Source organism: Orycteropus afer, unplaced genomic scaffold (genome assembly GCF_000298275.1).
Source record: "Orycteropus afer afer isolate SDZICR_OR568_19922 unplaced genomic scaffold, OryAfe1.0 scaffold00034, whole genome shotgun sequence".
Classification (NCBI taxonomy): Eukaryota; Metazoa; Chordata; class Mammalia; order Tubulidentata; family Orycteropodidae; genus Orycteropus; species Orycteropus afer.
In genome coordinates this window covers 10,053,769-10,070,843 of record NW_006921621.1, presented here as the reverse complement: position 1 = coordinate 10,070,843, position 17,075 = coordinate 10,053,769, and the positions used below count along the sequence as shown (strand labels likewise).

At 41.7% G+C, this 17,075-nt stretch overlaps 1 protein-coding gene across 1 annotated transcript in view; it reads right to left on the bottom strand.

The window, feature by feature from the left end:
• ADGRF5 (adhesion G protein-coupled receptor F5) overlaps positions 1 to 17,075 on the bottom strand; it is a 113,519-nt gene that overhangs the window by 92,684 nt on the left and 3,760 nt on the right. Inside the window, exon 2 of the mRNA XM_042780316.1 lies at positions 160 to 214. Coding sequence (XP_042636250.1) covers positions 160 to 214 — 55 coding nt within the window. The remainder of the gene's footprint in view (positions 1 to 159; positions 215 to 17,075) is intronic.

The following is a 17,075-nucleotide window of genomic DNA, read 5'->3' as shown; positions in this document are numbered from 1 at the left end:
AAAAAAAAAAAAGAATAATACTATAGTTGCTTTCAGTAATTGAAGTGCATTTCTTAACCCTGATGCTACCTGGATACCAAACTCTGTGGTTCACAATAACAGTAAATGTTATTAGGTGAGACTTACTGGAAGAGATTGCCAAAAAATAAATTTACATACCTGCTCGTCTTTGACTTGGTGGCTCTTCTCCTGCTAGTTCTTTTCCATGGAGCATCTGAAAGATGATTTTAAAGAATTGTCAATTAATGTTAAGGAAGTCTTTCCATGGATATGTTAATGCTGAACTTAGGGGCTGTAGATTTGGGGTTAGCGAACTGGTGCTTCGGGGACACCAGGCAAGCAGCAAGGGAATGGTAGGGGAAAATGAAACAGAGTTGCCTTGGTAACATGACCTGGGAATTCACTTTTTTTATAGACCAGTCTCTAGATCCAGGAACAGAAGAAATCACCATATCTGAGTTTCTCACAGTTCCTGTGGTTTGAGTCCTGTCAAGAAATGTAAATTATGATGTTCTAAACTAGCACTCTTTGCCTAAGATATGAACCCTGAATCATCCAGTGACCTTTCAAACAAATCTCATGACCTTTTCTCAGCACTCAGTCTGTCCCCATCTAAATATTTCAGCTGCATTAGGGTCGCTTAGCCAATGTGCATGCTGGAATTTATTTCCTCCTCCTCTGGTCTTTTTTCTTTTAGATAGTTCTATGGTTGCTTTTTTGTGGTAGAGCTGAACCTGTAGTCAGATAGCCTGGGTACAAGGCCGTGACACTTACTAGCTATGAGGCCTTGGGGAAGTTGCTTATCCTCTCTGAGTCTTAGTTTTCTCTTCTGTACTATGGGAATGATGATAGCACTCACATCATAGGATTGCTATGAGGATTAAGTGAGCTACAATATGGTACATGTTGTTGTTGTTATGTGCCGTCGAGTCGGACCCGACTCGTAGTGACCCCTCTTTGGGTTTTCAAGGCAGTATCACTACGGAAGTAGATTGCCCCATCTTCCTTCCGAGGAGTGGCTCAGCTCTTAATAAATGTTAGTTATTATCATTCAGTGATTAAGTGCAAGGACTCTGCAGGCATTGAGTTCAAATCCAGCTATGACATAATATAGCTGTGTGACTTTGGTAAATTACTTACCCTCTCTGTGCCTCCATCTTCACCTGAGACAAAAATAGTCTACTTAATGAGGTTCTAAGTATCAAATGATTAATAAATGAAAACTTTGAGAATAGTTGTGGTTACTAGCAAGTGCTGTTGAGGGATGGGACACCATGCTGTTCTGGGGCACCATGTACATGGAACACTCCATCGGCATACTGCCAACTGGTTAATCTTTGTGAAGTTCATCTCATTTCATCATGTAACCTCCTTGTTTAAATTGACATGAATTGGCTTTGCTGGTAGGATCTCCACCCCCTCAGCACCTGGTAACCAAGGCTTTGCTAAAGCCTTGCCCCAACACTTGTTCCTAGCTTATCCATGCCTCCAAGTGAGGTTTTCTTATGATGTGTTTCCTAATCCAAACTCCTTTCAAGGCTCAATACAAGAGCTCCCCTGTCCCCCAATCTACCCTGTGCCCACAGGAATTGGGCATAGGGTAGATTATAACCTATGCCCACAGGAATTGTTCTTTACTGTGAACTCCATATACCTGTGAATATCACCCAAGGCAAAGCTTATTCTGGCATATATGTTGTTCACAATTGTTGTTGTTGTTGTTATGTGCCGTCGAGTCGGATCTGACTAGTAGAGACCTCTACTTGGGTTTGCGAGGCAGTATCACTACAGAAATAGATTGCCCCATCTTTCTTCCGAGGAGTGGCTGGTGGGTTTGAACTGCCAGCCTTCTGGTTAGCAGTCAAGTGCCTTAGGCACTACGCTACCAGAGCTCCCTGTTCACAATTATTTGGTAGGTATTTCACTTAATAACAATAACAAAATAATAATTTCTAAGATTTATTCAACACTCTGTGCCAAGCATTGTTCAGTATTTGATGTATGATAACTAATTTAACCACTGCTCGCCTGTCAGTTTGTTGTACTCTGGTGGCTTGCATGTTGCTGTGAGACTGGGGGCTCTGCCAGTGGTATTTCAAATACCAGCAGGGTCATACATGGTGGACAGGTTTCAGTGGAGCTTCCAGGCTGTGGCAGACTTGGAATAAGGAAGGGGCCATCCACTTCTCAAAGAATTGGCCAGTGAAAACCTGATGAATAGCAGTGAAACCTGTCTGATATATTACTGGAAAACTTTATGAATAGCCCTGAAACATTGTCTGATATAGTGCCAGAATATGAAGCCCTCAGGTCAGAAGGCACTCAAAATATGACGAGGGAAAAGCGGCCTCCTCAAAATAGAGTCGAGCTTAACAATGAGTTTGAAATAATGCTTTTTGGACCTCCGTTTGCTGATGTGGCAAGACTCAAAATGTGAAGAAACAGATGAAAATATCCATTAATAATCGGAACATAGGATGTAGGAAGTATGAATCCAGGAAAATTAGAAATTGTCAAAAATGAAATGGAACACATAAATATTGATATCATTAGTGAGCTGAAATGGACTAGGTTGGCCATTTTGAATCAGACAACCATTTGATCTACTATGCTAGGAATGACAAATTGAAGAGGAATGGCATGGCATTCATTGTCACAAAGAATGCTTCAAGATCTATACTGAAGTAAAATGCTGTCAGTGATGGGATAATATCCATCCACCTACAAGGAAGACTAGTTGATTCTACTATTACTCAAATATATGACCTAACACCAAAGCCAAAGATGAGGAAATTGAAGATTTTTACCAACGTCTGAAGTCTGAAAATGACCAAACATGCAATCAAGAGGTTTATCATTACTGGTGATTGGAATGCAAAAGTTGAGAACAAAGGAGAATTTTGCAAGACCAATGACTTATTCATTGCAAATATTTTTTTCAACAACATTAATGGTGGCTATACACTAGAATCTTGCCAGATGGAATACAAAGGAATCAGGTCAACTACTCTTATGGAAAGAGGCAATGGGGAAGTTCAATATTTTCAGCCAAAACAAAACCATGAGCTGATTGTGGAACAGACCATCAACTGTTCATATACAAGTTCAAGTTGAAGCTGAAGACAATTAAAACAAGTCCATGAGACCCAAAATATGACCTTGATTATATCCCAACTGAATTGAGAAACCATCTGAAGAATAGATTTGACTCATTGAATACCAATGAGATAAACTGTGGGATGACATCAAGAAATCAAAAGACAGGAAAGAAAGAAAATGCCAAAATAGTTGTCAGAAGAGACTTTGAAACTTGCACTTGAACAAGAGTAGCTAAAGCAAATGGAGGAAATGACAAGATAAAAGAGCTGAACAAAAGATTTCAAAGAGCAGCTCGAGAAGACAAAGTCAATTATTATAATGAAATGTGCAAAGATATAGAATTAGAAAACCAAAAGGGAAGAACACTCTTGGGATTTCTCAAGCTGAAAGAACTGAAGAAAAAATTCAAGCCTCGAGTTGCAATATTGAAAGATTCTGTGGGCAAAATATTGAATGATGCAGGAAACATCAAAAGAAGATAGAAGGAACACACTGAGTCACTGTACCAAAAAGAATTGGATGATGTTCATCTATTTCAGGAGGTGGCACATGATCAAGAATCAATAGCATTGAAGGAAGAAGCCTAAGCTGCACTGAAGGAATTGGTGAAAAACAAGGCTCTAGGAATTGACAGGATACTCACCAAGAAGTTTTAACAAACTGATGCCGCACTGGAGGCACTTACCCGTCTATGCCAAGAAAATTGGAAGACAGCTACCTGGTCAACTGACTGGAAGAAATCCATATTTGTACCCATTCCAAAGAAAGGTGATCCAACAGAATGTGGAAATTATCAAACAATATCATTAATATCACATGCAAGTAAAATTTTGCTGAAGATAATTCAAAAATAGTTGCCCCAGTATATTGACAGGGAAATTCTAGAAATGCAAGCTGGATTAAGAAGACATGGAAAAAAGGATATCATTGCTGAAGTCAGACAAATCTTGGCTGAAAGCAAAGAACACCAGAAAGATGTTTACTTGTGTTTTATTGACTATGGAAAAGCATTCGATTGTATGGATCATAACAAATTATGGATAACATTGAGAAGAATGAGAATTCCAGAACACTTAATTGTGCTTGTAAGAAAACTGTATGTATCAGGATGGAGACCCTATTCCTTGGCTATCACACCAAGACCTAGGCAGTGATGAACTTTGTGGTCTGTTACCAGCCAGATGAGCAGCCTGTTCTGCAGCCACACCATGACTCCTCCACCTTAATGTTGCCTTCAACCACAAAGGCCTGGATTATGAGGGAGGTGGCTACTGTTTCCTGCACTATGACTGTGTGATCTCTTCCTGTGGAAGGACTGGGAGCTCCTGCACCCTGGCTGTCTCATTCACTACCACTAGGGGCTGCCCACTACTCAGGGTACATCATGGTGTCCTTTGTCAAACCTTGACCATTTAACCAGTCTGCCAAACCTTCCCCACCACTGTGCCTACTTGACTGGCCTGGGTGAGACCCCCATTCTTGAAGAGGACAGTCTGTCTGTCTCCTCGCTTCCTATGTGTATGTTCTGTATGCCTGGAATGGAATGTGTCGCCTTGTTCCCCAGTACACGGCCCTCTCAGGAAGCTCCTGGAGCCCCTGCTCCTTCCCCTCAGCTTCCAGGGGATGCTGGGGACAGGCCTTCTGGGGTTCACAGTGTGATCAATTATTAAGGTTTCTAACCTCCTTCCTCCCCCAATAAAGGAGGATTTTTTTTTTTAAATAAAAAAAAGGAACCTGTATATAGACCAGGAGGCTGTCATTTGAACACAACAAGGGGATAATGCATGGTTTAAAATCAGGAAGGGAGTGTGTCAGGGTTGTATCCTTTCCCCATACTTATTCACTCTGCATGCAGAACCAATAATCTGAGAAGTTGGACTATATGAAGAAGAACATGGCATCAGGATTGGAGGAAGAATCATTAACAACCTGCAATATGCAGAGAACACAACCTTGCCTGTTGAAAGTGAAGATGATTTGAAGCATTTACTGATGATTACCCCTGAACATTCTGCAGTACAGATTACCCCTGACAATAAGGAAAACGAAAATCCTCACAACTGGACCAATAAGCAGTATCATGATAACTGGAGAAAAGATTGAAGTTGTCAAAGATTTCATATTACTTGGTTCCACAATCAACACCAATGGAAGCAGCAGTCAAGAAATCAGATGAAGTATTGTACTGGGCAAATCTGCTGCAAAAGACCTCTTTCAAGTGCTGAAGAGCAAAGAGGTTTCTTTGAAGACTTGTTGTTGTTGTTGTTATGTGCTGTCGAGTCAAACCTGACTCATAGCGACCCCTCCTTGGGTTTCCGAGGCAGTATCACTACAGAAGTAGGATTGCCCAACCTTTCTTCCAAGGAGTAGCTGGTGGGTTTGAACCGCCAGTCGTCTGGTTAGCAGGCAAGTGTTGAAGACTAAGGTGCACCTAATCCAAACCATGGTATTTTCAATTGCCTCATAGGCATGTGAAAGCTTGACAATGAATAAACAAAAACTCACCGCCATCAAGTCCTTTCGACTCATAGCAACCCCTCCTTGAGTTTCTGAGGTGGTATCTCTACAGAACTAGATTGCTCAATCTTCCTGCCAAGGAGTGGCTGGTGGGTTTGAACCGCCAACCTTCTTGTTGCAGTCAAATGCTTTAGGCATAAGGAATACCAAAGAAGAGTTGATGCTTTTGAATTGTGGTATTCATGAAGAATACTGAAATTATCACAGACTGCCAGAAGAATGGCACAAGAGTACAAGAGTAGCCAGAATGCTCCTTGGAAGCAAGAATGGCCGACTTTGTCTCACCTGCTTTGGTCATGTTGTCAGAAGAGATCATTCCCTGGAGAAGGATATCATGCTTGGTAAAGTGGAGGGTCAGTGAATAGGGGGAGAGCCCTCAACAAGATGGATTGACAATGGCTGCAATGGATTGATAATGGCTGCAATGATGGGCAAGGATTGTGAGGCTGGCATACCCCCCCAAGGAGGAGTCACTATGAGTTGAAATTGACTCGACGGCAGTGAGTTTGGTTTTGATAGGTGTTATGAGTTGGAGCCGACTTGATGGCACCTAACAATAACAACAACTTATTTTATCTTCACAATTTCAGAGGTCAAAATTCAAACTCACTGCCTTCGAGTCAGATCTGACTCATAGAGACCCAGGTTTCCGAGGCGGTATCACTATGGAAGTAGGTTGTCTAAACTTCCTTCCAAGGAGTGGTGGTGGGTGTAAACCACCAGCCTTCTGGTTAGCAGTCAAATGCCTTAGGCACTAAACCCACATTTCACTGGTGAGAAAACAGGCACAGAGAGGTTAAATAACCTGCCTATAGTCACACACCATTATATTGTAAAGCCAAGATCCCTGATAGTCTGGTTCCAAATTCTGCACTTGTCCTTGTAGACACTGCATCCTCTCTGACAGGAGAGACCATGTGGGCTTGTCTTAGTGACCAAGGCTCTTTATCTAGCTCATTTTCTCTTTCTTATTGCCTCCTATTCCTTCCTCCTTTTCAACAACTAGTTCTCTTGGCTTTGATCCTCTTCTCCTCAACTAAATCATATTTTCAAGAAAAGATCAGAAGTCAGCCATGTACACCTCCATGTGGTGCAAAAGTTAATGATCTGTGCTACTAACTAAAAGGTGGAAGGTTCAAGTCCACTCAATGGCAACTTGGAAGAAAAGCCTGGTTATCTACTTTTGAAAAATCAACCATTGAAAACCCTACTCTACAAAACATGGGGTCACTAAGAGTTGGAATCAACTAGACAGCAACAAGTTTTTATTTAGGAAGGAGAGAGATATTGTGTACCCGATAGTTCATAAGGAGTGAATAGAGGAATGACAGATGATGATCGGAATTTCAAAAATCCAGTTGTTGTTTCATTCTCAATGAAGTTATTTTAGGTTTACTTAAATGTGCAGGAACTGAGAGGAAGCAAAGGCAATGTATATGTCTGGTTCCTGCCTAGCTTCCTCTGGAGCTCCCTTTGGCTCTGTGCCCAGGCAGGCCATTGGGAGGTTGAGAAGAAAGGACCTTCTGCTGCATTCCTGCCTCCCATTCTCCCAGGCCCCATCAGCCATGGGGAAGCTTTCCCTGTTGATGGGCTATGGTTGGGGAATTCAGATAGCCCGGGAGAACTTGATCTTGATCATTGATGCTCACCTATGGGTCACTATCGCAGGTCAAGATTTGTTCTCTGTATTTTCCAATGGATTAATGAATTGAGGAGATGCTGCTGGTAGTTGGGCATGAAAGTCAAGGTAGATTTCAATTCTATCTTGCAGAGTATTTTGAATCTTTGAGAGCATAAGAAACACTCGCCACAACTCCCTGCTCTATACTCCTATCTGATTCAGTAGTTCCAGGGTTGGTTGCAGAAACCTGCCTTTTTAAATAGCACATTCCTCCATGTGAGGCCATTCTTTGAGAAACATGGCTTTGCTGATTTCTTGAATCGTGAGGTTGATTCTGTGGAATTGGCGGGGACATCATTTGGAAGCTTTGCCTCCAAAGCACTGCCACAACCTCTTCTTCATTGCTACCCACTGCCCCTCTGCTCTACAATCCAGTTTCACATTTTTTGTGTGTGAGAATACCTACTGTTTATTTTAAGTGGTGCAGTCATTAGAGAAAATGGAGAAAACCTCATACTAGTGGCAATAGGGATTCTGATGAAGAATCCCCTTGACCTTCCCAGGATTGAGGTGTGCCAAGGAGAAGGTATAAAAAGCTGGGCTGTGAGGTCAGTGGGCCTGGATTTGAACAGAACAAATGCTGGAGTCACACCATAGACTGCATTCTACCACCTTGGCTTCTTTGTAGCTGGAAAAGCCATTCAATCGCTATAAGCCTCAGTTTCTTAAATTATGAAAAAGAACATGTTCCAGCCAATGTACCCCATGTGCAGCCACCACCCATCTATTGATGGAGGTTGCATGTTGCTATGATGCTGAACAGGTTTAAGTGGCATTTCCAAACTAAAATAGACTAGGAAGAAAGGCCTGCCAACCTACTTCCAAAAATTAGCTGATTAAAACAATGGTCCAATTCATAACTGATTGGAATGATGGCACAGGACTAGGTAGCATTTCTTTCCACTGTACATGGAGTTGCTATGAGTCAGGGCCAACTTCATGGCAACTAGCAACAACAACAAACATGCAAAGTGCTCACATGCAATAGGTAGCAGCAGTACACACATGTGTATCCAACTGGCTCTGGAGCCTACCATGGGCTTGTCTTGCCCTCCTAATCCTCATGCTCACCCTAGTTTTAGGAACTGAGGGACTGAGATATTTGCCTTTCTCCTTAAATGCTAGGCACTCAGCACTGTCAGATTACACAATAAGCAAGGTACGCATGGGGTTTACTTACTAATCTATAGTAAATAATTTCCCATTTTTTCACCACATCAAAGATTCTACTTATAGATATGGCTGGTATCTGTCTCTCTCACAACCCCACAGCACCTCCCTGCAGAACCAAAGCCTCTTTTCAAAATTTACAAACCCTGATAGGGACAGAGTACCTAGTGAGCATGGGTTTACCCTGCTTATTGGGTAATTGGCCCCTGTCCTGGGTAGTACTCAAAAGGGAGCATCATTTCACCAGGGGCTTACAATTCTCAGCTGCAAATCTACTTCAGGCAAACAAACAAATAAACAACAACAACATAAAAATCCCTGAGCCTTCAGCAGGCCTTCCTCTGCTTGTTCTACTTAGAGGCACCCATTTGAGTATCAGAGTGACAATGGCTAGCTCCGGAGGGGATTTCCTGATGGCAAAACTTCAGTTGGAAGAGACAAAGTCATCAATTCCAGGAAATGCCCCACCTGTTACACATGATGACTATACAAATAATCTGTGTGTGTGTGGTGGGGGCAGAGATGACCTGAAGTGGGAGTGGAGAGGACAAGTCAGGAATGAGAGGTGGAAAAGAAGATCCACAGGGAACCAGATGCAAAGTCAGTGGTCACCAAGGTCACAACTGTTGCCAAATCCCATCCCTCCTGGCCAGGGGCCTGTCACTCATTCCTTTTTCTTAACCTAGAATCCCAATTTAACAGCTGTATCTTCACCTTCATGTTAGATACTGGCTTCAGTAAGGGTCCTCTTTGAATGTCTCTTCATATAAACATTTATTTATACTAAACTCACTGCCACTGAGTTGATTCTGACTCACAGGGACCCTGTAGGACAGAGGAACTGCTCCAAAGTGTTTCCAAAGCTGTAAATCTTTATGGAAGAAGGTTGTCTCATCTTTCTCCCAATGAGCAGTTGGTGGGTTTGAATGACTGACCTTTTGGTTGGCAGCCAAATGCTTTAACCATTTTTTCCACCAGAACTCCTTTTATTTATACTGGAATATAAGAACTAACTACCAATGATTAAGCACTTGCTCTGTGCTGGTAGCGTAGTGACTAAGGCACTTGACTGCTAACCAGAAGGCTGACGGTTCAAACCCACCAGCCACTCCTTGGAAGGAAGATGGGGCAATCTACTTCCGTAGTGACACTGTCTCAGAAACCCAAGGAGGGGTCACTATGAGTCGGGTCTGACTCGACGGCACATAACAACAACAACAACTGTGCTGCTCACTGTGCTAAGGCTTTCATGTTTGAGATCTGTTAATCCTCAAAACAAATCAACAAAGTAGATACTATTGTCTTCACTTTATATAGAGGAAACAAATTCAAGAAGATGAAACTTGATCAAGGTCCTGAAGCTAGTGAGGGTCAGAGCCTGCCTTCAAACCTTCTCCCTACAAGTTATAACTCCATCCCCTCTCTCCACCTTTCCACTCACTTCTTATGTCAAAGCACCTGTCAAGAAGACACTGCAGCTGATGAAGGTATTGATTCATCTACTTAAGAGTTGTTGTTGTTGTTAGGTGTCATTGTGTTGGTTCTGACTCATATAGGCACTGTATACAACAGAATGAAACACTGCCCAGTTCTGTGCCATCCTCACACTTGTTGCTATGTTTGAGTCCATTGTTGCAATCACTGTGTTTATCCATCCCATTGAAAGTCTTCCTCTTTTTCACTGATCCTCTCTGCTTTACCAAGTATAATGTGCTTCTCCAGGAAGTGGTCCCTTCTGATAACATGACCGAAGTAGGAGAAATGAAGTGTCACCATCTTCACTTCTAAGGAGCACACAGGCTGCACTTCTTCCAAGAAAGATTTGTTTTTTCTTCTGGCAGTCTTTGGTATATTCAATATTCCTTGCCAACATCGTAATTCAAATGCATCAATTCTTCTTTGATCTTCCTTATTCATTGTTCACCTGTGGTGTAGTAAATTACATGGTATGGCTCTTCTAGCCATAGTCCCTCTCTGCTGTGAGTAGCTGATTGTTAAAGTTATCCACCTGGTGTATTTCTTTTGGAATGGCAGGAAGCAATCTTCTGGGAAGTTCACTCTCTCTCAGGTGTATAGAATTCTGATGTTGGGTTTGGTTAGTTTGGCCACTCTGCCAGGCTCAAAGGGAGCCCTCCTAGAGGCAGAAGGAGTATTTCACTGCTGGCTGAGAGATGTGCTGTTGAGAGACATGCACTTGCTGAGAGAGATGTGAGAGATACTCACTGCTGAGAGAGAGATGTGCAATTGAGAGAGAATGAGAGAAACTGCTGGCTGCTGAGTGAGACAGCCAGCTGCAAGAGACTGAGCGTGTTCCTGAACTTGAATTGTAGCCTGTTACTTCCCTAATAAACCCCACAAACTGTGAGTTCTGTGCAGCCACTGCAGTGAATTATCAAATCCAGCAGAGAGTTAGTGAGTGCAGTGGGAGGGGTGGCTGGTGTCAGGGTTGGTAAGAGGGCTGGAGGGTGGTGGCATGTCTGGCCTCAGAAGAACCTCTTGTGGAGTTAGAGGAGGTCAGAAGGTGCCACCTCCTTGCCCCTTTTGCACCACCTTTCATTCTTAGGGGAAAACCATTTGAATTGCAGTTTCTGTAGACCAGAAACAGTTAACTATTGACAATGTCATATGGTTCAATAAAAAATAGTTAACACATTTGTATGGGAACTCTGGTAGCATAGTGGCTAAGGCACTTGACTGCTAACCAGAAGGCTGGCGGTTCAAATCCACCAGCCACTCCTCGGAAGGAAGATGGGGCAATCTACTTCTGTAGTGATACCGCCTCGGAAACCCAAGGAGGGGTCGCTATAAGTCGGGTCCTACTCGACGCCACGTAACAACAACAACAACAACATGAAGTAGATAATCAGTAAGCTTTTGAAAGTGTTTTAGATTTTTCCAAGAAATCAATTCTCTAGGACTCACACTCAGTCAGCCCATCCCAGTGTCAGAGACCAACCATTTATTGGTTGATTGTGCTTATGGGAGGTAGATGTTAATGGAGTGTGGCTGTTCAATAATGCTGGCCCAAAATACCTTGAACTGGAGGACTGCTTTTGGGGTGAAATGTGTTTTGAAAACACTTGCTTATATGTGTGTGTGTGTGTTTTAAACTTTTGCCCAATCTGATTTAGATAAACACTTCATAAAAATTTGAAAGTCAATATGTATGTGCAGAGGTATTTAACTCAAGCCTAACCAAGGCTGCTGAGCAAGACTGCTCAGAGTTTTGGAGGAGTGACAAAGACAGCTTGGCAGAGATAAAACATCTCAGGCCCCACGCTGTATTTATTGCATTGAAATCTGCATTTTAAGAAGGCCTCCAGGGTTCTGTGTGCACACTGAAATGTGAGAAGTACTGGATACTTACTCACACTTCAAAGGCTAATCATCACCCCATGTTGCATTTAAAATGGTAACCAAGTGGCAGCTCAGGGAATTACAAACTGAGGCAGGCTTGAGTGTACCTTTCCAACAGGGTTGTAGGCCTCTGGGTATATGGCCATATTATACCTTGAAGATAGATCTAAGGAGGAAAAGTGAGGGTCTTTAGGGTAGGTGGTGGGAGCATCCAGGAAGATAAAGCTCATAGGCAAATGGAGAGTTTTTTCCCAGAGCTTACCTCAGGGCAGAGCTGGCACAGTGGGCAGATACCATTGCAGCCATGAACAATAAGATACTCGGGAATAGATGCAAAGATACCCTGACATTGAGATCACCTTAGCTCTGAATTTCTCTCCATAGTCTTGGACAACTGGAGTGCCACACTGGCCAAGTGAATCCACAGGAAGAGTAAATATTTCCCTCCTCTATTTATATGAACAGAGGATCTGGTAGCGTAAGGCCTAGGACACTTGACTGCTAACTAGAAGGTTGGCAGTTCAAACCCACCAGCCACTCCTCAGAAGGAAGATGGGGCAATCTACTTCCGTAGAGATACCGCCTCGGAAACCCAAGAAGAGGTCACTATGAGTTGGATCTGACTCGAAGGCAGTGAGTTTGGTTTTGTTTTATTTTATAAGCAGGCTGTTGGATGTGACTGTACAGGTTGTATCCTGTACAAGGGAGTCTGGGAGAAGAGATAATGGGCAAGATGCAAGGAGGTACAACCTTATACCCTGATGAAGGGCTGAATCCCAAGGGCAAGTCTAGGTTTCTTCATTTTCTTGTAAACTATCCACATTCTTTGGGGTCTGAAAGAGAGACTGTACCAAGAGACTATACCAATCTCTGGCAGATCCACCTCAGCTCCTTCTATGTGTAAATCAACTTTTGGTAAAGCATCAACTCTTTTCAGGCACGTAGAAAGATATTTATGTCTGGCACTGAAATAAATTTATTGCAAACCAGAAAAAGGGCTTGCATTTTTAGGAAATTTCTGTTTCAAAGATTTCAAATTTCTGTTTCATGAAACACAGGCAAGCAGCTTACAAAGAAGAAACTCTGAAATCAGGAAATAATACATAGAAACCAAAAATAAAACTGAAGAATTAGGAGGTGTGGTGGAGACAGTTAATGGCAATGAATGGAGTAAAGAGTAACCCTCCAAAATGCCCTCTCAGAATTCAGAGGAAAAGCATAGAATGACTAAAGTTACATCTTTCAAATTGTAAAATAAAATATGACAGATGCAAAATATGGATCCAGGAGATTGCATCTCTATAAAGAAGAAATCTAAGGGGCAAAAAAGGATAAGAACTAAACTCATGAATAAAGAGTAAAAAAAGTGATGTAAGCTGCAAGATTTGATTCAGTATTGAAGGAGTTTATTGCATATAACCCAAAAAACCAAACTCACTGCCATCAACTTGTCCCAATGGAAAGTGACCTCTCCTTGGGTTTCTGAGGCAGTATCTCTACGGAAGTAGATTGCCCGGTGTGACAGTTGGAGCTGTGTGTCAACTTGGCTGGACCATAATTCTGTGTGGTTTAAGCAGTTGTGATGTGGGTTATTACCATGACGGGATCGGATGTATATGTTTTGAGCAACCAATCTGTTGAAAGGGAGTTTCCCTAGGGGTGTGGCCTGCTTTCAATATATTTATGGACATCCTGGGAAAAGAGACACTCTTCCGTGGCTCGGAATCCTGTTCTGCTCCCTACAGTTGTCTGTGAGAGATCAATCCACCATTCAGCCTGAAGATCTTGGATTCATCATTCATTGGAGTCAACAGCCAGTTTACTCCCTGCCAACCTTGAGCTCGTCAGTCCCTGAAGCTTCGTGAGTTGGCAAAACCTCAAGCTTGACGTTTAATCCAAGAACTTGGGACTTGCCAGCTTCTATAAGTGTGTGAACCATTTTCCTAAGATAATTTCTCCTTGTCTATGTGTGTATATAAGCTTTACTAGTTTTGCTTCTCTAGAGAACCCAGCCTAATACATTTGGTACCAGGAGTGGGGTTCTAGAGAGACAAAATCATAAAGATGGACTTCCTAAATTTGTTTTCACCAATTCTGTTTTGGTTCTTCAATTAGATTAATTGTAAAGGCATTGGTGACTCTGCCTCCATTAGTAAAGAGGGCCCTAATAATCCATGGCTTGAGGTGGTAACATTAATATGCAAAATAGAATCACCAATAGATCACATACTTTTGAGAAGTGAGGCTTTGGGTGATCACATATTTGGTACTTATCTGCAGTTCTGTCAGCATGAGGAGTATAAGGAAGCTGGTTGGTTGGTCCTACTTACACTAGACAAAGTGGTGAAAGAGCTGAGTCACAGTTCAAGCACTGCATAAAAGACCTCAATGTTTCCAGTTGTGCTCTGAAAGAAAACCTTATTTCTTCTAGTAACACAGCTGATATTGCCAAAAACCAAACCCAGAGTTTTATTGTACGAGTGGCTGAATTACAATGCTGGGTAATACAATTACCCAGAATGGTGTCTGAAGTTAAAGTGAGGGCACTGATTATGAAAAAATGGGATCCTGAAACCTGGGACGGGGACATAAGGGCAGATAGTCAGGAGGATGAGGATATGGAGCCTATAAATTCTGTTGAATCCCTCCCATCTAAAGGAATTACTATAAAATCATTATCCCTTCCACCTCAGTTTGATGGGATTAACACAACTGTTCCTGCTGGGTCATTGCCTGAGGTAGATGATATGGAAGACATTGCTGAATGTTCTCAGCAACTTCCCCAACCACCTATTGTTGTTGCTAGATCCATAACTAAAGTTAAGTCCAAGCAAGTCTCAAAAGGTGAAATGACCTACTTGATTTTGCTAACATGTACAGACAGAAACCTGGAGAATATGTTTGGGAATGGCTACTGAGGGTGTGGGATAATGGTGCAAGGAATGTAACATTGGATCAGTCTGAGTTTATTGACTTAAGCCCACTAAGTACGGATTCTTCATTCAATGTTTCAGCTCCAGAGGTTATGAAAGGATCTAATTGTTTATGTGGATGGCTTACTGAAGCATGGGTTGTGTGGTGGCCTACCTTAAGTTAAGTTGAAGTATCAGACCTGCCTTGGTATAATGTGGAAGAAGGTATCCAGAGGCTTAGGGATGTTGGATTGACATTATGTAATGGAGGTAAAGAAGAATATGTCTGGAGTACAGGACATTCCTTATGGCATCTCTTAGTACTACCATGCCCTGTGATTAAAGTCAATGGAAAATTATAGCAATCCAATTCTGATATGACTACTAATGTCCCAGACCCTTCAGGAATGAAGGCTTGGGTCACCCCACCAGGCAAAGAACCACACCCAGCTGAGGTGCTTGCAAGGACAAGGGAAATATGGAGTGGGTGGTGGAAGAAGGTAGTTCTGAATATCAGCTACAACTATATGACCAGTTGCAGAAACGAGGACTGTGATTGTTATATTTCTTCACTGTATATGTGAATCAAATATTTTTGTTTCCTTCTGTTAAGAACTGTGAAATGTAAACAAGGTTAATACATTTTGGTTGTACGTGTGTTAGCATACCATGTTAGGCACAACTATGACTTTAAAATTGTCCTTATTTAGAGATTAAGTATGGTTAAGAAGATGTGTACAACTGCCAAGTTGACAAGGGGTGGACTGTGATAGTTGGAGCTGTGTGATAATTTGGCTGGACCACAAATCTGTGTGATTTAAGCAGTTGTGATGTGGGTTATTACCATGATGGGATTGGATGTATATGTTTTGAGCAGCCAATCCATTGAAAGGGAGTTTACCTAGGGATGTGGCCTGCTTTTAATATATTTATGGACATCCTGAGAAAAGAGACACTCTTCCATGGATCGGGATCCTGCTGTGCTGCCTACAACTGTCTGTGAGTGAACAATCCAGCATTCAGCCTGGAGATCTTGGATTTGTCATTCATTGGAGTCAACAGCCAGTATACTACCTTCCAACCTTGAGCTTGTCAGTGCCTGTGGCTGCATGAGTCAGGAAAAGCCTCCAGCTTGACGTTTGATCCAAGAAATTGGGACCTGCCAGCTTCTATAAGTGTGTGAGCCATTTTCCTAAGATAAATTTCTCTTTGTCTATATATATATATATAAGCTTCACTGGTTTTGCTTCTCTAGAGAACCCAGCCTAACACACTCAATCTTCCTTCCAAGGAATAGCTGGTGGGTTTGAACCGCCAGCATTCTAATTAGCAGTTAAGTGACTTAGGCACTATGCCACCAGAGCTCCTTATTGCATATAGATCAAATTAATTTTTAAGGCCAATATCTATGCATAGAAGCTCTGGTGTAACAGTGGTTAAAGCATTTGGCTGCTAACCAAAAGGTTGGTAGTTCAAACCCACCAGCTGCTCTATAGGAGAAAGATGAGGTAATCTTCTTCTGTAGAGATTTATAGCATTGGAAACCCTATGGGACAGTTCTACTCTGTCCTAAAGTGTCACTATGAGCTGGAACAGATTTGATGATAGTAGGTTTCTTATATCTATGCATGTTCTGGTGAAAGTTTTGAGTTTCAATAATAAAGAAAAAATGATTGTCAGTTCAGAAGCAAAAGAAAAAACAGTATTCTTTCAAAGAAATGAAAATCAGAACGACTTCATATTTCTTTTCTACAATTCTAATTAGGACAGAATAGAGTAAAGCAAACTCTACATAGTTTTGAATTTTTCTGCAACCTATCATAAAAAAAGGACTGCAAAAAATGACATTTTAAGATACGAGTGAGTTCAAAAGCCTACAGTTATTCACAGGCCCCTTTTTCAAAAGTTATTTGAAACATGTTTGATTCTCTGAGAGATGATTCAAAGCAAAGAATCCAGGAATAGAAAAGTAGTGACAATGGAAGAGCTGGTAGCAAGCATTGAAATTAGTTGAGACATAAGTTAAGTTGAAATGATTACTGAAAACTGCTAAACGAATGTTGCAAATGTCAAAAATAACTCCTGAAAGAGAGGCATTATATAATGAAAATAATTCATTAGTTCTGCTAATTAGGATTACTTCAACCAAAATTTTAAAGCAGTTGGGGCAAGGGAAAAATCACAATAGAGAAAGTATAGGAAGATATATTAGGTTGAACCATATGAATTAATGTTTTTGTAGGTAAAAGAAATAGTTAAATAGTAACAATTTCATATAGTAGACCCAATAAAAAAAGCATTCTCATCTCCTCATTTTATCAAAGAGAAGACCAATGGGT